Here is a 22,725-nt window from a genome sequence, read left to right on the forward strand (position 1 = left end):
CTTCAGCCTCTGCTTGTAGCAATTGGACACAGACTCTAACCTGTGAAGTGCTCAATGCCTTTGGGAAAAAGAAGTAACTCTTTACCTGTTCTGTGAGAACAAGAGGCACAATTAAAGGGGATTGGTTTGCGTTGCAGGCCAGTTTGAAGAGTTGAGCATGACCATAAGTATTGCGGGTTACAACGTGGTCCTTGCCGACACCAGCATCCCTGCTTTATCAGACAGCTTTGACAGATGAACACATGGAGTAGATGAGGTTGGACTCATGGTTATGTCCAGGACAGTAAGTTGGATACTAAATCCAACTGAAATTTGGTCCAAAATTTGTCAGAGGAGCTTTCTGCTTAACTTTTAATTTAAACCCTGCCTTGCCAGTTGTCAGGCACAATTCCAATTTCAGTTCTGCTGGGTTAAGCTACTTTATGAATTTCCTTAGCATACGTGACTTATTTCCTCCTGCATGAACTGCTTAGCTTCTTGCTTTGCTGTGTTTAAGATGGTGTTGGGATCCCAGTGACAGCAGTACGTGCTGTGGTGGTGTGTGTCCTTCAGGCTGACATCCTTCAAGCCATTACAGCCATCTCGGTTCTCTTTGCCCAGACTGGCTGGGTGTTGGCTGCATCACGTCCACGATCTTTTAATCACGCATTTCTGGACTAAAAGCATGTCTTAATTCTGCTGGAATTATTGCTGGAATTAAAATGAAACTGAAGTACTGATTAAAGATGAACTGTTATCAATAAATTCAATTGTGACAGAATTTTCTTGTCCTTTGATTAATATTGGGGTGCCTCATGACTTCATTTGAATAGCATGTTTGATTTGCCCCCTCCTCTTGGATGTCATTATCTAAGAGTAAGGGTGTTTTAAGCTTTCCATTGCAGTCTGCTGTAGTGAGCAGGTTTTTTGTGAGGGTTGATGATTTTCAAAAACAGTATTTGATGGCAGTTTTTATAGTCTTAGGGCTGTTTTAGCTATTAAAGCATGTTAGATTTCATAGGATAGTAGAAATGGTGCTTGGGAGGGCTCTGGAGGATCTCTGCTAGACTAAACCTGGGCCAGCCCCCAGCTTGAGGTGCAACCAACATCATAATGGGTGAGCTTGACTTCATTTGCTGAATCCTGGAAGCCTCCAAGAACAGAGACTTCAGCTTCCCCAGGCAAGGTAACTCTGATTTGTGTCTCTGAACATCTGTTCTTAAGGTTCAGAGCTAAAGCGGTTTAGAATTTTACTGTCACAATGATACTACACATGAGAAATTTATTTCCTGTCAGAATAAAACTGACTTTGATTTTTGGTGATTTGTGCTCATAAATCATCTGTGTGAAAATACCTGGTATGGTTTTTCCAGTTGCCACAACTGCAGTCTTCCCCAGGCTGTTTATAATTTAAGAATATTGGAATATTTGCGAAGAATAATACCTTTAGCAATGAATCAAAATGTGCAGGAATAAACTGTGATTGCTGAAATGATTCTGAACAGCTGATAGGAAATCACAGCTGTTTAAGGATGAGGTGATTGTCCAGATATGTGAAGAACTTAAAGCCTCTGCCAGCCTACCAAGCTACAGTGTTTCCTTATTTTAATACCTGTCCTAGACCTTCAGTAAATGGTGTGCTTGGTTTAAAACAAAACAGAAAACAGCCACTGAGCTTGTTGGGTCCCATGGTGGGATGTGGTGTATATGGCCTTGCTGCTGCTTTTCATTTCCCAGTGCTGCTGCTTTAGTGCTCCCTGAAATACCTCATTGCCATATGAGCAAGCACAGGACAGGAGAGTCCCATCAGGGCATGCAGGGAATTTGGATCTGTTCTGTACTGAGAGAATCATCTGCTCAGGTGTGCAACATGTAGACAGATGTCTAATGATTTTGTTATTGTGAGAATATCCTTTTACAGGGGAAGAAAAGAGGTTCTCGATCTTTCTGCACGCCTTCTCACTATTCTGTTTCTGATTGCACTTTACCTTCTTGCTACTTCACCCTATCAGTGATTATCAGCATCCCTGAAGACTATTAAAGGCTTCAGTCTCCAAAGCTCTTAATCTAGACATGCTCACAGGCAGAACTGCCCATAATCCACCCAGACCTGCCAATAAGCTTCGACTTCTAAAAGCAGCATTATCTCTGGCTGGGCTTCGGGTTAACCTCCAATAAATTGGTCTGAATTATAAGTATGACCCTGAGCAAGAAGGACAAGGGCTGTAACATACACAGTCTCTGGTGGAAAGCCTCATGTTGTCTTTGGGATTTTGAGTTTGTGTGCAGGCTTCTTAGCAGAGCCTGGCCTGTGAAATGCCAGGGCTCTCCAGCCCTACCAGCATCATGGGGTTTAAGGATGTTTGGTATTTGACTGGATCATAACCTGAGCTAAAAGGTCTTATATACACGTATAAACTCACAGGGGTCCTTCTTCTGAGGGTGGAAAACACGCAACGCTGTACAAATGTGAAGTTTCATTGTGATTTTGTGTGTTTCTAGAAATAAACAAAACCAAAGAAATCGCTCTGATTTATTATGGAAATGGAAAGGAGCAGAGTGTGAATGACTGGGTACAAAACCATACGCTGGAAGGTTGAAAACCAAAGAACTCTGTATGTAAATGTGTTTAATGAGTACAGTTGTTGACAGCAAACACTGGCTGTATGTGACATGTCCTGTACAGAGTACATCTATATACACATTTATATAAGACTGAAAAGGCACTAGAGTTTTCCAGATAAACCACAAGTAAATTAACAATGTAAATCCAAACATGGAGGTTGAGGGATCTGTTTAGGAGGATGTGCTGGAAGGGAAACTTTGAAAATCACATGGGAAATTAGAAACCAGTTGCCCACTGAAAACTAGGGAATTTAAAAGTCCAGCTCCCATTCCTATCTTCAAAATCTCCCTTGATATACTGCTCAGATGCCAAATAATGTGTGTAGTATGAGATTAATGAGTCTGTAAAGGAATGTACAGTACTGCAGCAAGCTACACAGCATTAAGCTTCTTATGAAGCTGGACAGCTTACTATAAAATCTGGCACTCCCTTTTGTGCTGTTCTTAAACTGTGGGAATAAACGGCTTCCTTTAATGCTGAGGATCTAAATACATTCCTGTGCAAGCAGTGCCCGAGAAATCCTGGAGCTATTTGTAGGGTAAGGTGCTGCTGGAATTAGGGAGGTGGCCAAACCCTATGGCCAGCCTTTCATCTGCTTCTGCCAGAGCGACTTTTCTACCCTCATTTGACAGATGTGTTTATGGTTTAAGAAAATAAGTATTTTTTTTAATCTCTTAAAAAAACCTCACTGCAGAATAATATGTTATGAAGGAAACTTGATAAAACTAAGCTAAGATAGTGTGTGTATGTGGGGAAAAAAGCTATGTAGATATGAATAGTAAAACTATCTTGTGGATGTGTGTGTCTTTTAATGATTTTAGCTTTTGTGATTTTATTGCCTTACCTATGGAGTGTAGGCTGTACGTGCAAGAGGAATGTAGGTAGGCTTGCAGCTCATGGTTTTAGCAGTTGTAAGAAATGCTGAGGATGTTTACATGACATTTATTTACATAGCAAATTAAAGCAACAACCACCAGTGTTCAAACAACTGCAGTGTCTGTGTTGCCAGCCTAATGCACAGAGTGGCATGTCGGTCACCCAAGGGCAGGTTTCATGTGAGAAGATTCACTTTCTCTGTGGAGGCACAACTGCTTTGATCTGATTCTTAGAGCAGCTACACCTGTAAGAGACAGCAGCATCTGCTGTGCAGGGAATAATGAGTTCTGTAAAAAAGTGCATGTGTTTAAAGTCATGTTAATGCAAACCCTCAGTCAGCTTCATGGATGTGGTGGATAGCACACGGCAGCAGACCAACGGAATGGCCTCGCTTTCTGAGACACCTTTTGTGCTCCTGTCACTGTAAAGGCCCCTGATACCATTCAACTGATTCTTGTTTTCCTGAAATATTTTATTGCTCCTGCATTACAGATTTTGCCTTTTCAGTATGCAATGTCTATGCTGACTGGCTGCTCAGCAGAAACTGTGATGGAGAATTTTGGAGAGAGTTTTTGGCATGATCTAAAGTCCTTACAACTGCTTTGTCACCTGTTGACCACCTTTCTGTCATCCTTTTACTAAAAATGGTTGGACTAGGCGAGTGCATTTACCAATGGCTTTAGCAGGGACAAGAAATTACAGGCAGCAACAGGTTTTCAGGCTGTACGGATCCGTAACACCCAGACTGTCTCAGAGACAAGTGGCTTCTCCTGCATTGGTTCTCATCTTTTGGTAGACACCCGCTTGTCTTCAGTGGATCAGTTTGTAGAGAAACCTCCCAGGAAATTCAAGAGCAAAACTCCCACTGACCCGAATAACCATATCCAGGGAGAGCTCCTGTGTTTCCCAGAGGATTTGGTTAGCATTGCAACAAGGCCAGCTTTTGTTCATTCCTTAGTAAGTGTACATTGAAGGTCTTATTTTAAAAAGATAGTCAAAACAGCTTGGAAAGATTTTTTTGTTTAAATGTGAACGAGACAAAGCAGAAATCTGAAAGTCCTCCTACGTGGTCCTGTCAGTGCAGTACTGCTGGGGCAGCATGCACTGAGGGGTGTAAGCAAGCTGCAGCCAGCAAGAACCTTGCCAAAGTGTTTCCCAGTACTGGATATTTTGTGTTTGAAATGACCATTTCTGACCTCAGCCTGCAAACATGTAAGTATTTGCATATGCTTTGTATTTATTGGTATTGAACGTGGTTAAGTCTGCTGAGTTGAGACATGCATGCATGCACTCAGGTACTCAGAGAATTAGGATCTCAGGGGCACAAATGGAGGATGCACCATATATAAGCAACTGGCTATTATAGTCACTTGTTAAAATAGTTTATAGTGGCCTGTGAGGCACAAGAAGGAACATAGCACAGCTTTAAACAAGTATAAAATTTTAGATCGTATATCCTATGTTTTGCTGCAATGTGAAACTTGCACAATTATTTATGCCACAGATGAGTTGCATCTAAAAAAATTTAAATACTGAAAAAAATCAGTTTTCCCTCCAATTAAAACAATTCTCCACTTTATTCTGTTAGCCTATGAGACCGTACTTTCATTTAACGTTGCAATGATCTGTGACTGCAGAAGTTGCGTATGTTTATGAAAAAATGGACCAGTATATCAAATTAAATAGAATGTATGCACCAGGGAATATTATCCTGGAGTACTTGTCGATGGCGTGCGTGTCGATCCGCATGCTGACGTATCTCGGGTTTTTCCTGCGGCCCGAGCCCCTCTCAGACCCCAGCGCCAGCTGCACCATCATTCGGTCTGGTTTGTCCCCGTTCTCAGACACGTAGTGCCCCAGTTCGTTCACGTCCCCGTCGTTGTAGCTGCCGTCCATCATCATGGGCCGAGGCTGAGGTAGGCTGCACGCACAGGGGATCTGTGGACACAGGATGGGTTTGAGTTCTGTCCAGGTACACACAGGAAGCCCTTTTCTCCTTACAAAAGCAGAGGAAGGGACAAGCCCTGGGAATTCAGGTTGCTGGGACCTAAAAAGGGAGAACAAGAGGATGGAGGTGGGCAGCAGCTTTCTCAGTCTCTGGTCTCATGTCTGCAGGACACAACGCACTCAGGGAGGGTGCAGGGCTGTGTGTGGAAAAGTTCATTTGGCTTAAGCATGGTTATCAGGGTGGGAATAAAGCCTGGACCTGGACCTTGAAACTGAGAAAATCAGAGACGGGAGCAGAAGGAATCCGCAAAGAGGGATGTGTCAGGCTTGCCCCACTTGAAAAGAAGAGCTTAGGCAGAAATTTTGGGTGGTTATAATTTGATGTAACAAAGACAGAAAGGAGAAGTTTGAATCATTGTATTTGAGTCTAGACTATGCCTAGAAAAAGGTGAGGGAAATCTGTCACATTATCTGAAACCTAAAACACTGTATCCATCTGGTGCTAATCACAGGCTTGGGGAGAAAAAAATATTCAGCATAAAAAAACCTTTTAAAGGTAAAATCCTAACCCCTATACCATTTATACAGGCAGTGGAGGGCTGTAGATGGAGGGACTGAGTGCCCTCAGCCTGCAGAAGGAGCAATGAGTTTGGATGTGGGTTGTCTGCAGCAAATCTTTACAACCAGGAAATCACTGCTGCTGTCTTTTTGCATGCTCTGCATCCAACCCCCCAGGCAGCTGAGAGCAGCACACTGCAGTTGAAAACTTCTGAGCATTTCCCAACAATTGCCACACCTTTCCCAGGGGCATAAAGCTGCACTGGAGACAGAAACCTCACCTTGTCCCGGAGTTTCCGCTCCTTCCGCTCTTGCACTGTAGTCAGGTAATTCACTGCCGCGTATTCCAGCACCGAGAGGAAGACAAACACAAAACTGACCCACAGGTAAATGTCCACTGCTTTGATGTAGGAAACACGGGGCATGGAGGCGTTCACCCCAGTGATGATCGTGGACATGGTCAGCACGGTGGTTATTCCTGGGAATACACCAGCAGAGAGCCTGTAAGGCACTTTAAATGCAGACTTTTCATGGCAAATACAGCTGTCATTACAATTTCCTAGCATCTGAGTTTATCTTGCAATAATTTTTTCACATTTGAGTGGTGCATTTCACTGTCTGAGGAGGGTCCCTGATTTCTGACTGGGGTTGTCCTGTCTTTTTGGTGAGAACAGCTCTAGTTCTGGTCTCAGGGTGTTGCTAGCCTGGTTCCCCACCACACCACCAGCCGCCTCCTCACAGCCAGGCAGCAGTGCTTTGACCCTGTGCTGGCTGCACCCCATCATCTCTGGGCTTAGGAGAATCCCCCGGGAGGTACAAGTATCTCAGCTTCTAGTTCGATCCCCTGCAGCACTGGTGCAAGTGAAAGGCTAAAGGCAGTGCCTATATGTTTCAAAAAGCCATGGCCCAAACACTTATGCTCCCTTTAATGATGTCTCAAGGCCATGGATGCTGTTCCTAAGCACAGACATGGATAACTGCCCCATTGCTCTCTCTGCTATGCCTGTAGATCTCTTCTCCACTGAGGAATATAATTTTAACAATAAATAATATCCTGAGGAGTGTTGCCTGGAATACACAGAAGCAAGCTTGGGCTGGAAGTCTGCAAATATACAAGCAGCACTTTGCTAAGGGCAAAGCATCTGTTTTAGAAGAGGATTTATGTCCATAGCATAGTTCTGCTCCCATGGTGACTGCTCTGGCATAGGGCTTCACCTGTCTGAAGGATGCTGCAGAAGGGGAAGCTGAATCCATCCCTCACACTGCACTGTAAACTCATTTAACAAGTCAAACAACAAAGCCCAGCTGACCGTGTTTCCTCCACCCTCCCTTCTCTAGCAATAGTAAACTGAAATTTTGTCAGGGCTGCTAATATTGCTTTTCACCTCCTTGCTAACTGACATCTCCAAGGGACACTGACACTTTGGCTCTTTCTGTGCTGTGTCTCTGTTAACAGCAACAAAAGCAGAGCAGGACATTTGCTCCCTGATAGGCACTGTATGCAGGTAGCACTTGTGTCCAAGCAGGGAAGGGAATTTATTGGTACTGCAGGGCAGATGGAGAGTTTGTACCATGGCCAGTCCCTGCATGGGGGACACGTGTGTGGCACTGCTGATTTCCGTGCTGCAAGGCAATGCAGGGGCAGAGCACAGCACGGGATTTTTGTCTTGGTGGTCAAGGCCACAGTTGCAGCAATGGTCTCTTAGGGCTGCTGATGACAAGATTGTGCTTACCTAAAGGGACTCTGGCAGGAACTGCTCGGCGATCGATCCAGAAGGACACCCAGGACAACATGACCATGAGGGTGGCGGGGAAGTAGGTTTGGAGCAAGAAGAAGAAGATGTGTCGCCGTAAAGTGAAGTTTATGTAGAGACGATTGTACCACCCTGTGTAACAGAAAGAAGGAAAAAGAGAAGTCACACCAACATCAAACTACTTCCAGATAAGGTAACGTTGTGTCAGTAAAATAGTGCCTCCTTTGCTTTTAGAAAAACACAGTTAATGACCACAGTTCACTGCAGTTTACTGAAAAGACTCCTTACTGAACCAGCTATCAAACTCAAAGAGCTTCTCAGGACCACATCTCCCAGAAAAGATGATATCACCTGTGCACCCAGAGAGTTTAATTCATGTTCAAGCTTGGTGTGATCTTGAAGAGGGGTTGCCTTTCCAGACACGCAACCATCAGGATAGAAGTCTGTGTCAGGGACAGCAGCCTCCACATGGAAGAAAGGTAGGTCTGATGGGCCACAGGGAGATGTCCCAGTGGACAACCCTCCATGGCCAAGGTGCAGAGGGACAGTTTGCAGCCCTCCTTCCCACAGCCTACCCACAGGTACCCACCTGTGCTGCTGTAAAAGGCGAGCTTTGTGGTGGTGTGAAACTCCTGGATGAGAAACTGGGACAGCGATATCCTCTCATCTGTTTTTAGAGAATCGTTCCCATTTTTCCAGTAGAGCATGAGGTCGTCTTCAGTGTAGGCATCTAGGGGAGCAGAGCAAACCTCAGGGCAGTGCATTGAGCCAGCTGCTATAGCACCCACAGCCCAGGGTGTGCCCACGCACCATCCAGGTGTGCCCTCCACCTACCCATGAGGTCCCTGTTGAAAAGGCCTAATGTCACCACCCAGCTGAGAGCCACAGCCACGGTGGGTGTGATTGTGGCAAGGAGGGGACTGGCTCATTGTCACAGCCCTCAGTTCTGATGTCTGGAGCATTTTGAAAACCCTCTAGTTTCTCTAATAATAATAATTTTGCACACGTAAGCCATGTGTCAGGTAACCCACCACATCCGAACTTGAAAAACTGCCCCTCATAAACATCCTAAAATCGGGAGCACAGGAAAGGAGACTTGGAGGAAAGATGCTGCTTGAGGTAACAGGAGGAACCAGCTACAAAGGTCTGAGGCATGCAGGAAGAAAATCTCTTGGGTAAACTTTCTGTTTGTGATGTGCACATGAACATTACAGGTCTTGGTTTTTTAATACATGTGGGAATATAGTAATGTTAATCCTTTTAGGGTTTAGTAGCAGCTTTTCCCAGATAGGGAGAAAAAGACCCCACTTATAAATGTATTAAAACAGAGTTAAGATTATAATTTCTTATTGCAAGTTTAAGAAGGAGAAGAAAAACAATCCTAAAAAGCTAAAAGTTTAAAATGTTGCTGTATGAAATCTAGCCAATTAGTATGTGCATCAGACCTGGGACAAAGGAACTACATGTGGGTATAAGCTGGGTTATCTCAAGTAAGTGTACAGACTGTAAGAGGAAGGGGATTAATGTCATTGCCCCGTCATGGTTTCTGCACCACGGATGAGCAAATGGTGCATGGGAGGGGCGTGGGGCCATTTATTTAAGTGTCTGAGAGCACCTGGGCAAGCGGGTGCTGCTGGAGGCTGCTGACCTGCAGGAGAGTGGCCCAGGTCCTCTGGGGATGGGGTGGTGCCAGCTTTTGGGGACACTGGCAAGACAGTGCTCACAGCTGGTGTTTAGAAACACTGCATTGTTGTAAACACCATCTAATTCTAGTGAAAAAATATGGGCATGGAGTTTTACTTAGTGCTGAAGTTTCCTGACTTCAGCTAGAGCTCCCATGAATGCAGCAGCAGTTTAATTATTGGTATAATTATTGATATAACTAAATACAGTTTGGGTGCCCGTGGGCTGCAGCCCTTGGCTCCCCTACACCTCTGCTTTACTTACAGCTTTCAATCTCCAGGGAACACGTCTGTGTGTCCAGGGGAAAGCGACTAAAATCCATGTTGCACATTGCCGTTACTGTAACTCTAGGAATAATAAAAACCACCCCATTAAAAACTTGTCATCTTATGTGACTGAAAAGCAGTAAAGCTGTTGGTCTGTTTTTTTATTAAGTAACCACTGGGCCAGTAACAGTCCACTGAAAAGAGATTCCTTCCATTCAGCTAAAGCCATTCCACTTCAATTAAAGCCATTTCTTCTTCTTAGCAAACTAGTGATAGAGATGATGATGACTACAAAGTTAGGCCTTTACAAATTGCTACTAGGTGACAAAAATATTGGAGAAGAAAATGGGAAAGGGTAGAGTGGGCACTTCCTCTTTGACTATCAGCAAGCATCTTTCTGCAGAGATCTGTGCTTTCAATGGATGCTTTGTACGATAAAATAGTTTACATTTAAAGCCATCCCAGTGCCATGAGGGATGCAGGTGGTTTTCTACACACACTGCAATTTTCCAGCGGCTCGACAAGAGGCCGGTGCTCACACCTGGATATCAGCCACCAGAGGGCACAGGCAGTGCCTTGAGTCAGGCTGGAGCTGGTCTGCGACAGAGACCGCTGCAATGCTCTGCCCCATCAATCAAAGGCTCTGGTCTTGCTGTGGTCCGATTATCTCATTTTTAACAGCATAATTTTGTATGTGCACTGGAAGCACCTATAAATCTTGACTCAACTGGCTTAAGCTCTAGGGAAGTAAATGAAAATAGAAGTGTAAATCATGATGGAAAAAGAAATAACAAATTATAGCAGGGCTAATGGTAGATAGACGTCTGTCACATAATGGTAAAACCAAGATGCAGTGCCTTATGTTAGCAGTCCTTTTGCATGTGCGGGTTCCTGCTGGTGTTGCTTTCCTATCTGGATGTAGTCCTTGAGTGAAAGTGCTTGGCTCAGATTTGTTGTTTAGGTGCCAGTGAGGTCTACAGTGGTTTCCAACACAAGAAAAGTCAGGCAAAGAACCTTTAAAAGGCAGACACTAAGGAAAAAACGTACCCTGCAGGCAAAGACATTCAGCAAAGGCAGGCAGGTGATAACGACCCGTTTGCTCTTATGGGGAGACCAGCATTCGTACTTGCCCAGCATTCACAAAGCACCCCAACCTGCTGTTGTCACTGAACAAAATCATGAAACTCTGGCAGTTTGCTATTCAAGACGTTCACCACCATTTTGTGCAGGACAATTGTTGAAGCACAAGGCCAGACATGGCAGGATCTGAGTAATTTGATGTTCTCCTGTTCCCAGCTTCTTTAGACACCCATAAATGCATGCAATACAGATGATTGGTATCATGCAGCTAAATGAAAGAGTATATAGGTATGCATGCTGTAACTGAACTTTGTCATTTTATTGTCCTTTTTTATTGTACTAGGGACCTGAGCAAACTTTGCAAAGGCCTAAGGAACACCTGCACCTTGTCTAACAGGCTGAGTGATCAAAAAGCTTTGATAACAAGAAGGTAGACATTGCTTCAGGCTGTGAATTCCAATAAACAGTAAGATAAAAGTATCAGAGTAGAAGAAAACTCTTGTCAAACTGATTTCCCACAGGAAATTGAGACTTGTTTTGCTAGCTTTCCTTTCATAAAATCACAGAACACCTCGGCAAGCTGAAAAGTTGATCTCCCCACCTGCATGGCAGGCTCAGCTCTACCTCTGACACTCCTAAGGCTGCTGCCTAACACACCCTTAAAGACTCCATTGCCTTACCAAGCAATGTGTTCTGGAACCTTACCATTAGTTAAATCTGTGCATTTTGCTGCTACTGACTTCCTATCATTCACATTTTCCTTCTTTTTCATCCTTCAGAATACATTATCTGTGAACCGATGCTTTGTTTATTTATCATGTACTTTGCTGTGGAGGTGATGTCACCATTCTTACATCAGAATATTGTACAGCATTTTCCTCTCTAATAGGTTTTTATGGGTCATTTGGCAATACCTGTTCTCTAAGTGAATGGCACTGCAGCCAAGAAAAATAGGGGCACTGATTTTAGTTTCTTTTGGAGAGTGACAGATGCTCCTCACTTCACATCTCCAAGTATAAACGTGTTACTTATTAGAAAGAAAGAAGTCCTGTTTTAATAACATTCACACTTAAGTCAGCAGTGTTCCTCTCAAGTCTGATCAACCAGTTGGAAAATAAGGGAGAAAGCCAGGGTTGGGATAACCCCTCAAACTAGAGGACAAAATAAAGTTTACCCAAAACATCCCTTCAAGAAGCTTTCATGCATTTCACATGAAATGTAAGCAAAAAGCAGAAAGAGCCTAAGTCAAGTGTTTGGGTTGCTCTAGCCATCCACGAGTCAGCAGAAGCTATATACCCTTGCTCTGAAGCTTGTCACTTCCTGTGCTGTTTTGTTGCTTATCATAAATTTAAAGTTGCACTCAGTGTAATTAATACTTCTTCATAATTACCTATAAGAAAAGAAATTGCACATTCTGTTAGGCCCAGAGACTTTGTTATATAGTGAAGTGGAGGACTATAGCTGCTCTGGACTTCTGTTTATTACCAGACACTGCCCCCTTCCTTAGACTGTGCCTTGCCTCTTCATCTGTGCCCTTCATGTGCTGGCCCCCCATGAGCTGCCCTGAGGGACTGCTGTGCCTGGCCATGGCTTCCCCAGAGCTGGAGCATGGGCTAACTAACCACACACACGGGGTGAAGGCACGCTGGCGGAACCAGCAATGTTGGCATAGAAATTGGCTTCCTGTCACAGACACTTAATGAACTTGCACAGGGACTCAGATGTTGGTGGATAGTCAGCACATTCATTCTTTTCTATGGGATTTTTTTTTAAGTATGACATCATGCAGAAACACAATACAGGAATCAATTAAACCACTTTCTCTCCCACTCCACTAATAGCTCACATTGCCCGAATGCAGCTTTACCTGAGGCTATAAAGTACCTTCCCATCTGGCTGGACCCGCAGCATGACGTTGTCTGTGGTGGTGTCATGGATGAAGGAGCGCTTGGAGTGGACAAAGAACATGTCAGGGACCCAGATCTTCTTCACCAGCCTGCCGTCAAAGGTCATGCTCTGGTTGTTGGTGCTGGGGAAGGACAGCCTCTCGTCTTTCCAGTAGTGCCTCAGGTAAAGCGTCATGGTGAAGTCCTGCAGCAAACAGGCTTGTGTCACACCTTACACCTTATTGGCACAGCAGCGATTTCTCCTCTCTGAGACAACCCACGAGCTGTAAAGCACCGTTCCTGAAGACACGGGCACTCCCTGGGCTGCAGGGGACACCACTGACTGCACCTTGTTTATTCCTTAGGTCAGACCAACTTACTGGGGCTAGGAGTCAGAGGCCATTCAGGAGGTGTGAATCCACCTCTGAAATGCAAATGTTGCATTTTGGTGCCTGCGAGCCACTCCAGGGACCAAAGGGCAGACATGCCAAAGCAGCGGTAGGTGGAGAGTGCCACCGACCACTTCATCCCCCCAAAAGGTTTGGGTTTTTTCATTATTTCTCCTCACATAATGTACTCTTAGATCAGAGGCATGCTCCTTCTTTTTGAGCTCTTTCATATTTGGAGTCAGACCCCCAGAGGCACATATGCTTGGGTTTGCCTTTTTCCTTATTTCAAAGGAAGCCCTCTTGTATCTGAAGATAAGCTCACACATAAGCTCACATACGTGTTTATAACCATGGTATCTCTGAGTGTAGCATAATATACCGCTTGTAAAGTGAGGGGAGTGTCTATGACTGTCCAATCTGCCCTGGTGTCTGGGGCAGAGGAATTGAGATCAGTTTTGGGTGGGTTTTTTAAAAATTATTTAATACTTGATTTTTTTTCCACAACACTTTCCAAGCATTTTGAAATACAGAGGTTTCTGCACTCCTTTTTTTTCCAGTAGAAGTGATTTGTTAGTTGCAGCCTATGCTATTATTACCGTAGAGGCCGACATAATTCTTGGAAATGCTTCATATCACATTGAACTGAAGCTCCCAAAGCAACTGACCATGTAATTTCTTCTTTTTCATTTGATCCATTCTATAGCCGCCTTTAACATCTTTTCTCTGTATTCAAACTTAAAGAAGATCTTTCCGGGAAACCTTTTACATTGACTCCTGTGTGCTAATGTGTCCTTTAAACTGACAGACTTTTGTTCTGCAAAGCGAGAAGTCAATGCCTCACTTTTTGCACAAAGTTATATTTATGGTTGCTGTGGAAAAATCAAGTATTGTCAGCTTTCATTAGGAGAGATTTATTAATGTTAGTTTTAGGCTATTAAACTGGGAACCACAATATTTTACAACGCATCATCAGAAAATCCCCCAAGCATCAATATCTCCCTCTTCTTTTGGTCCATTTCTCAGAGACACTATTAGGTCTCCCATTATGTTTGCAAATGAATTTCCAATCCTGGGTAACAATCTGTTTTTTAATTTCTTCCCATCTTTCCTCCAGATAAAACAGCTGCCCCTGCAAAACTCCCTTAATATCAGGGTCAGCGGCCCATAATAGATATTTATAAATTTTTTAAATTAATTGGACAAAAAGAATCTGATTTGTGACATCCTAATGAAGTTTGATAATGTCTTCTATTACTTTACTTCTTTCTTGCAAATAGCCATAAAGCAGGAGAAAAAAAGGAAAGATTGATATATCTAACTCCTCAAGCTTACATTTAGTACAGAGTGAAGATCTGTATGAAGAGCTGACGTCTCTTCATTTAAAAAGCAAGCAACGATCTTGCAATGGCCTTGCAAATACCATGGCCTTTATCTATAAAGCTGCACAAGTTAAAAAGAATTGATTCTGACAGTATAAGGTCTTCTCCATCATTATTTTGCAAACAGACAAAATTGACCTTGAATACTTTTTTTTTACCTGAGGCCATACCATATTTTTCCCATGTTGCTGGGTGTTACACAAGAAGCACGATGTTACACAAGAAGAAGAGGCAATATTCAAAAAACAGGAGAAGTTGTTCAAAATCATAATGTTTGCTTAAAAAATAAGTGGGTTTTTTGGCTTGGGGTTTTATTTGGGTTTGTTTTGTTTTGTTTTTTACTTTGAAATCCTCAATGTTATGTTCTCTCCCTTTGCTTTCAAGTCCCAAAGCTTTTCAGGGACTCTCTGTCCATCCTCACAGGCTTTCTCCTCAACCAGAAGGGTTGGGACCATCCCAGGAGACACAAAAGCTCAGAGTCCCCATGGCTGACAGCCAGGGTGCCAAGAACACCACAGACAGGGCTGACAACTGGAGGACTTCTGGGGTTGGGAAGAATGTGCACTCTGATGTGCCCCAGCATTGCACCGCTGCTGGACCCTGGAAGTGGTCGGTTGACTGCAGATATCCCGTCCCACTCAAAAGCTGAAATAGTGTGGTGAGAGGAGCCTGGTGGGCAACTGAGGTGGCTGCCGAATGCCAGCCCTGCTGCTGCACAGCCATGGTCTTGGGTTAGACATGGGAGGAGGTCGGGCACAGGCTCTGTAACCCTGCGGCTGATAATTAGGAGCACAGAGAAGTTGAGGCTTTCTGTGAAAGCTTCAGAGCTGTTTGATACATTTGTTGAAAGAGCAAAATATTTTGAAAAGTGTTCTGTGTTGAGATGTGATTTTGGTTTTTCCCTGCCAAAGCAAAGGCTGAGCTGCCTGCTGGGGATGGTCTAATGGGGTAGTCAATGGGGTACTCTTTGGATTTTAAAAGGGTAAATGAAATCGGTGTCGGTCTTGCAATGCACATGCAGGGCCATCTCCCATTTCCTTTCTGTGCTCCTGTACTGCCTGTTGTTTATGTGTCATATATGCATGTAAAATCTTCCCATGGGAAATCTGCAGAAATTATACCTTACTTTCAGCAGTGTTTTGTGATGAAAAAAGCCCCTCCAGCAAAAATCATAAAGACCAAAATCTTCACTGCTTTGAGAGCATTTGAAAACTTTCCATTTTCACCTTACTGATTGCATGGTAGGAAATAAAGGACAGAGACTCAATAAGAAATTTAGCCTGAGCAGAGCACCAGCATCAGCCCTGCGTGCTCCTGAAATCCCACTTCAGCATCAGTGTGAAGATATATGAAAGACCTGCAGAGACTTATGCCAGTACCCAGCACACAGGAGTGTGGCTAATGTACCAAAAACAGGTTTTGGAGAAATTTCTGCCCTCTGAGCTTATTTTGGCTGCCCTGTTGAGAGCAGGACTTTCCAGTCCGAACCAGTGTTGCTCTCAGACTGGCTATGTGACTTCTACTTTGGAGCTACCTGACCCCTGACCACCTCAGAACATGGCCAAAGGGAGACTGTGTCTGCAGTATGTCAAAGAGCCTTAAAACTAACACATTAATTGGTCTCCTCACAGCTTTTAAATGTGTTATCACTTTTTAAGAAAATGTAAAATCCCAAGCCCTTTGGGATAGTTTTGGTAGCGTTGCATCATTTAGTTCTAGAGAGAAGAAAATGTCAGATTTCTTCCTTCTGCCTCAAGGAAGATGGAATGGCAGCACGAGGTCAATAGAAGTAATTGTTGACAGATTCAGATCAGACATCAATCTGTCTCCTAGAGGCTGTGGAGTCTCTGTCCTTGGAGGTACTCAAACCTCACAGAGACAAACCTGGGCAGTCTGCTCTAGATAGCCCTGCTCTCAGTGGGAGTTTGGGCTACGTGGTCTCCAGGGGTCCTATCTGACCTTAGCCCTTCTGTGCCTCTTACCATGTCCACTTCAGAAATGCTGTCCAGACTTTCAACTTGGACATCCACCCCAACAGGGATTGCAGGGCCTGGGGGGGGGGAAAAATGAGGAAGTATAAAATTGGTGAGGCAAAGTAATCCTCTGGCTTTTGTATCTTAAGGATAAAAATAGGTGTTCAGTCTGAAATAGGAACAACAGTAAACCAATTGAAAACCGAAACAACTGGGATCCATACCAAAAACGTCCAAATAACAATCAAAATCAGCAATGAGACTGACCTATTACTGATTTTTTCTTTTTATTGTGTCATCCTACACATGTCCCTTCAACATTTAAAAGCCCTGCCTCTAGCACTCGGGTCCAGGGCTCCACAGACGGATGCCCAGCGGAGCATCCATTCACATGGAGAGCAGCAGTGGCACAGCTGAGGGAATGTGGGAGCGTTACTCCAAATTTTTCTCTCACTTCTGTTCCCCTCTTGGGCTCCCTGAGAGCTACTACGTGTATTTGGCTTACTACGTGTATTTGGCTTTCACATCTCTCAGGCTGATGAAAGGGGCTACGTTGCAGGACACAGGCATGTGCCACTGAGTCTGGGCATCTCAAGGGGAAAGGTTGGGCTGTGACACCACCTAATTAGGATTTTGATCTTTTTTTCCTCCTCCAGGCTTTGACTAGCCCTCATATACATCTGGCAATTAGAGTACAGGAGATCTGTCAAGATAAATGATGCTCACATTAGCGTACTGCTATGAAACTGAAACCTTTTTAAATTAATTGAACATGCTGGTATTTGGTATATTGAGCATTTAGCAATAAAATCTTCTTCCATCAGAGTATATAATGGTATCCTGGATTTGAATGACCATCTGTCAGCCAGAAAGGGTAGATAAATTACAACGTTCTCTAATCCGATGGGCTGAAAGAAAACGTGTTCTCCTTCATCCATTTCCCTGAAAGCTTAGGTTGCTCTAGCACGCAGCTGCAAACCTGTGAGCAAGCATTAACACGTGGCCATCAAAATACTTTATTTCGGGTTACAAATGAAATGGCCAGGTCAGTAAGCATGGCATATGAATTGATTATGCACACACATTGGCATATTCAGATGAAACCTTAGACTTTCCTCATCGTCCAGAAATAAACATAAGGTGTATTTGCAGATGTTTATCAGAAGAAGGTGTCACTGAATATCAGGAATATTAAATCACCTCTAATCACATTTCCATGCCTTTGACAATGCTATTTGCTCATTCACTTCACTGCACCTCATGAATTCACAACACAAAATAACAAAAATTAGAGACAGAAAAGACTGTGCTTGACAATCTGCTTTTTCACCTGACTTATTACAGGATAAAGAAGTAGCAGCATAAAACACAAACAGTGACAAATGTGCCCATTTCATACCTCCAAACCCTGGTCTCATGCTGAAGTCGTGGTCGTCTATTCGCAGCAGCTGCTCTGACTTTGTCAGTGGAGATTTGGTGATGTCTGGGCTTCGTTTTAGGATTGGGCTACCAGGAACAGAGAAGCACAACTATGAGCCCTGAGCAGTGCCTGTAAGATGTATGCACCTGCTTCACTCCATTACCCCTTAGACCATTTAGCCCTTGGACCATAACCATGCAGCTGCTTGCAGTGGCCGGCAGCGTGGCATTCAAAAATAATTCTTGTGTTCAACATGCAATGATTAGGCACCTATGGTAAGTCTGGACTGAGAGAACATTTGTTTGGTGATGTTTTGTCTCTGTAAATTTATCTCTGCTTATAGCATAGTTTGGAGTCAGTCATTCAAATGTGTGGGCTGGAGGAATAGCATGAGTGAATAAATGGGGAAATGGAAACAGTGGAGAAGCATTTCTGACATTGATTTGTGACAGGGAATGAGGCCAGGAATTAGGGAAACAATATATCAAGTAAGCTACTGGCTGTTGCCCAGGAACAAAATGGACATAGGCTGGGAACCAGGCCAGGAGGCAGGCCATCCCCTAACTTGGGATAGACGATTAGCTTCTGCCCCAGATTTCTAACGTGGATAAAACGGAGCATTAAAGACCTGGGAGGGTTATTCCAGAAACTGTTTGGATTGTACCGAATGCTAGGCAGAGGATGCTCTGCTCCTCCTTCACATGCAAGGTGCAAAACAGTAGTCACTGCCCCAGTGCTTTGGCTGAGGTGGTGGTGGCAGCAGCTCCTCTGCTGATTCATTGTGGTGGTGAAGCCCTGCTGCCCTCAGAGCCAGCCACATGCAGATGGTGGTGGTGTTACATCCCACCTCCATGAGGGTGTCAGGGAACATGGCTTCTTCCTCTGGGGCCCTCTGCATCCTGCTGATGGCACGACTCCTCCCTAAATATGACTGAGATGCTCCAGTGGTGTTCCCTTCCCCTGCCAGTCTAGGCCCAGTCACGGGGATGAGGTCGGAGGGGCTGGGGCCGGAGGGTTTCACCTACCTGCCTTGCTTGTGCGCCTCGCCGTGGGCCTCCCGTCTTTGCCGCTGCGGCCGACTGCAAGCGAACAAGAGGAAAAGGGAGAGCTGAGACAGGCGGTCATGGGCAGCTGACGACATCAAGAGGAAAGAGCGGTGGGAAGCACTGGTTCCCTGTGGTGTTACCTTCTGTCACACGTGCAAAATGGCTCTCACCTTTTTATTTTTACCTTTTTACTGAGCGGTGTCATGTCGGGTGTGGTGGAGGGTGCGGAGGACAGGGATGCCTAGGGCTTGTGGCCAGGACAGGGCGAAAAGAAGGGAACAAAGATTTTTGTGAGATGAGACACTGCTGGTTTTGACTGCCTGGTAAAGGCCCAGGCAGGCGACTCACCTCCCTCCTCCTGCAGCCATGGCCGGTGCCATCAGGGGCTCTGGAGACAGGCAACCTGCATGGGCCAAGGGGGGCTGCCTGGGGACCTCTGCCAGTGGTCAGACAGCCATTACATCTACTCACCAGAGGCAGTTGGGTATTTTCATGAGAATAAAGTCTTTTCAAAGTATTTCAGGGGGAAAAAATAGAAAGAAACTGTGGAAATATTTGTTTCTGGTTTCATACTCTCCCAACTGGCTGTGTAGAAAGCTCCTCTCAGGTATTTGGCCAATATTTTATTTTGTCATTGAAGGAAAGAATATTGCTTTTAGCTATGTAAGTACGAGCTTTAGTAAAAGTAACATTTTAAACATTTAACAGTTTTACTTAATCTTTAATTAAAAGTTAAAAAATCTAGCTTATCACTGTAATAAAGACTAACTAATCAGCTCTGTGAATGAGATTTTTTGCCCATTAAGATACATTTCAAATCCCACTGTAGGGATTTAAAGTCAAAACTCTAACAAGTGTCACCACTTGAGCACCATCGCCTCATTAGTGAACAGTGGCTGAACCCCAGGCCTTGGAGGAAGTTTTTTCCCTGGGCTGGAAACTCTCTGAAAACCAACAGTGTTAGAGGGAAATTAATCTTTCTGCTGTCACGGAGAAGCAGACCACCTCCACATTGTCCAGACTAGGAGTGGGCACACCGGGCTGTGTCACTTGCTCGCCCTGAAGCAAAGCATTTGCCAAGTGGGATTGGTTTCTTGCCAAAAATCTGCTCAGTGTGCTTCCCAGAGGAGGGATGGGAATAAGCCCACAGGTAGACCACTGCTTTGGGGAGCCTTGGGCCACACAGCACCATTGCTATGGGAAGGAGCAGCTTCTTTGGCACTGCTTGGGCCTGGATATAGCACAGCAAAATTGACTTGCAAATGCAAAATGCGGTTTCTGGAGTCTTCTGCCTTGTGGATGTGCCCTTGGGCTGCCGCTGACGTGTCTTGCTGCTGCCCATTTCTCATCTGCCGACCATCAGGAAGTAAATTCACGTGTTTCGGGATAAGCAGATTCTGGTGACAAGCTGACCTACTTACATGACTTTAAAGTGCCCTAGTAAACTCTTGGCTGTTCAGGAATAATGCTGGTTTTCAAACAGAGATGAAGCAGGCCATGTTCTTGCAATTTCTAATTTTCATTTTACTTTGTAGAGATTAATGCTTCACGTTGGCCTTAGCCCTATCCTGCCTGTCGAGGGAGGCTTCAAGGTATGGCCATCAGGGATTCGTGAACAAATCCTCCCTGTCCTCTCCACCCAGCAAATGCAAGTGGTTCCTCTTATTTCTTCCAGGTGATTCTCCACTGCCTTTAAACTAAACTTTATTTTCTTATCACAAACCATCATAAAATGTCTCCCTCACTCCAGCCACTGCAGGGGACTGTATTCACTTGTGCTTTTGTTTCACTCCTTCACTTCATTTTGCCAGTCCCATTCCCCTTGTCACAGCTCTGAGGTTACTGAAACTCCCCTGCTTTCCTGCCTCCTCCTGTAGCAGCAAAACATTTTTACCTGTTGCCAATCATTCCCCAGTTACCGTGATTTGAAGCCCCATTTCTTTCTACTCAATAAACAGCTTTTTCTGGTCCGATTCCTGGGGGCTGCTCTGCTGGCTAAGTGATCAGTGGCAGCTCCATCAGGGGACCCCATTAGCCTGCCTGTTCAGGCTGTGATCAATGGCAAGCCACTGTGGCCTCCCCTCGCATGTCTGCTGTCCCTGCGCATTTGTGGCAGACAGCAGCACTCAGGAGATTCACTCCAGACATTGCTCATAGATTGCTCAGCACAACTGTTTGCCATGGCAGACACGCAGTGTGATGGTATTGCTCCTGCCTTCGCTAGGGTGACGGGCTGTCTTTAAAACTGACCAATAACTCCTGCGGTAAAATATACTGAATAACGGACAACATGATTGGTTTTGTTTTCTAATGTCAGTATTTATCTCCCAACAGTTACAGTGCTGAAAGGCATTTAATGGCTCATGAAGCTCACTGAGACACTTTATGAAAAGACAATAACTGGATCTGAGTGGCATTTATTCACAATGCTCCCTGTGCATTGGTAAAGTAGCTCTCAGGCCCCTGATGGCAGCTGAGGTGATGCAACCTATCCAAAGTCATCATTATTGCCCTAGATCTCTTCACTGATCATGAGATGCTCTGCCCCAAAGGCTGAGGCATGTTGTGGCTCAATGGGAATGAGGCAACTGAAGCTTAGGAAATACAGGGGGAAAAATTCAGCAAAACCGTATTTTCATCACTATCACTACAAACACAAGGCAAAAAACAGTCACACTATTTTTATAAAGCCTGAGATTTACTATGGCACTTATAGTCCCTCCAACACAGCAAAAAGAGTTGCAGTGTTAGATATAACCGTGTCTGATTTTTAGAAGAGACAGTCCAACCATGACATCTTAAGCTCTCGGCAGGCATTTCCAAATGCCCAGCTTCACAGCATGTGTGCCAGAGGAGTGCCAGGTCCACACTTGCAGAGTGCACCAGAAAACCCACAGTAGTCTTCATCTTTGAAATAAGAGCTTTTGAAAGCAACCACGACAAATGTGAGAGAAGTCACTACCCATCTTAGCATTTTAGATTCTAACTACTTATGCAGCATATCTTTTTCACCAATAAATCATACTCTTTTCTCTATGGGAGGCAATATACCTGTAGTAAAGAGTGACCTCTTTTGCACTCTTACTGGGATAATCTTATTAGGATCTGAGAACATTTCTTCCTTCAGGAATACAGTTTCAGTTCTTCAGGAAAAAGCAATATCTGATGCATTTTCCTCAAGAGAAAGGTGAAAGTAAGTTGCTGAAGTAATGGAGCCTGATTCACATGGTCTTTCCCTGGTCCAACAGCTGACATCCCTGAGGAACAGTGCTGGTGGTTTGGTAGACTGGGATAACACTAACGTTATTATCAGACTTCATTAAATTCTGGGACAGTCTTTCCTCTCTATCTATTCTTAGGTCTGCAGAGAGGATGGTAGATCAGAGGAGAGATGTCAGAACAGATCATGTCTCGGGAAATATAGTTGAGATGTGGCTGTGAAGTACTCTCTGTCTCTTCGGTTACTTGCGTCATCAGCAAAATTTTGGCCAGGGGCTGTGGCTGTAACTGACCTCAAACCTCCTACCCTGAGTGAAGATGCCTGCTGCCCCAGGAAGCCTGGCAGTTGTGGCAGAGACACCAGAGTTGCCTGTTTCATCTCTGCCTATCTCAGGTCAGGGTGATGCCTCCACCTCATTTCTGGTGCAGAGACTGTGGACTCTCCCCCGCTACCCTCTGAAACCAACCCACACTTAATTTTGTCAGATACAAGCTCTGCAGCTCACACTGTGCTGCAGTGCAGCTGATCCACAGCCTCTCCTACCACTGACGCAGGACATGGGAGGGTGTGGAGCTTGCTGAGCCAGTTTTCAGCAGGCATGTTAATTGGAAAGTAATGAAAGTGATGAAAACTCCATCATCTC

The 22,725-nt window shown here is 44.5% G+C and overlaps 1 protein-coding gene across 2 annotated transcripts; it reads right to left on the reverse strand.

Moving 5' to 3' along the window:
- Positions 1 to 5,131: 5,131 nt before the first annotated feature.
- GABRR1 (gamma-aminobutyric acid (GABA) A receptor, rho 1) lies at positions 5,132 to 18,888 on the reverse strand. 2 transcript variants are annotated; one of them, XM_010179752.1, is made up of 10 exons: positions 18,842 to 18,888; positions 17,963 to 17,965; positions 17,796 to 17,902; positions 16,406 to 16,473; positions 12,637 to 12,860; positions 9,688 to 9,770; positions 8,330 to 8,470; positions 7,720 to 7,872; positions 6,268 to 6,464; positions 5,132 to 5,419 (listed from the first exon to the last, which is right to left on the reverse strand). In XM_010179752.1, exons 3-10 carry the CDS (start codon positions 17,812 to 17,814, stop codon positions 5,132 to 5,134), a joined length of 1,173 nt encoding a protein of 390 aa, XP_010178054.1. In that variant the 5' UTR covers positions 17,815 to 17,902; positions 17,963 to 17,965; positions 18,842 to 18,888. The 2 variants fall into 2 exon arrangements, with proteins under 2 accessions (XP_010178054.1, XP_010178055.1); XM_010179753.1 differs by lacking the exon at positions 17,963 to 17,965.
- Positions 18,889 to 22,725: the final 3,837 nt, after the last annotated feature.

This window comes from Mesitornis unicolor, unplaced genomic scaffold, assembly GCF_000695765.1.
Source record: "Mesitornis unicolor isolate BGI_N332 unplaced genomic scaffold, ASM69576v1 scaffold43912, whole genome shotgun sequence".
Lineage (NCBI taxonomy): Eukaryota > Metazoa > Chordata > Aves > Mesitornithiformes > Mesitornithidae > Mesitornis > Mesitornis unicolor.

What these genes read in the sequence shown, in the direction of transcription:
- GABRR1 (XM_010179753.1), bottom strand. An exon ending in GCATTTCTGAAGTGGACATG is followed by an intron (nt 12,861 to 16,405) that starts GTAAGAGGCACA and finishes TGTTTGCTGCAG; the next exon opens with GACTTCACCATGACGCTTTA. An exon ending in CGCCTTTTACAGCAGCACAG is followed by an intron (nt 7,873 to 8,329) that starts GTGGGTACCTGT and finishes TCTGTTACACAG; the next exon opens with GGTGGTACAATCGTCTCTAC.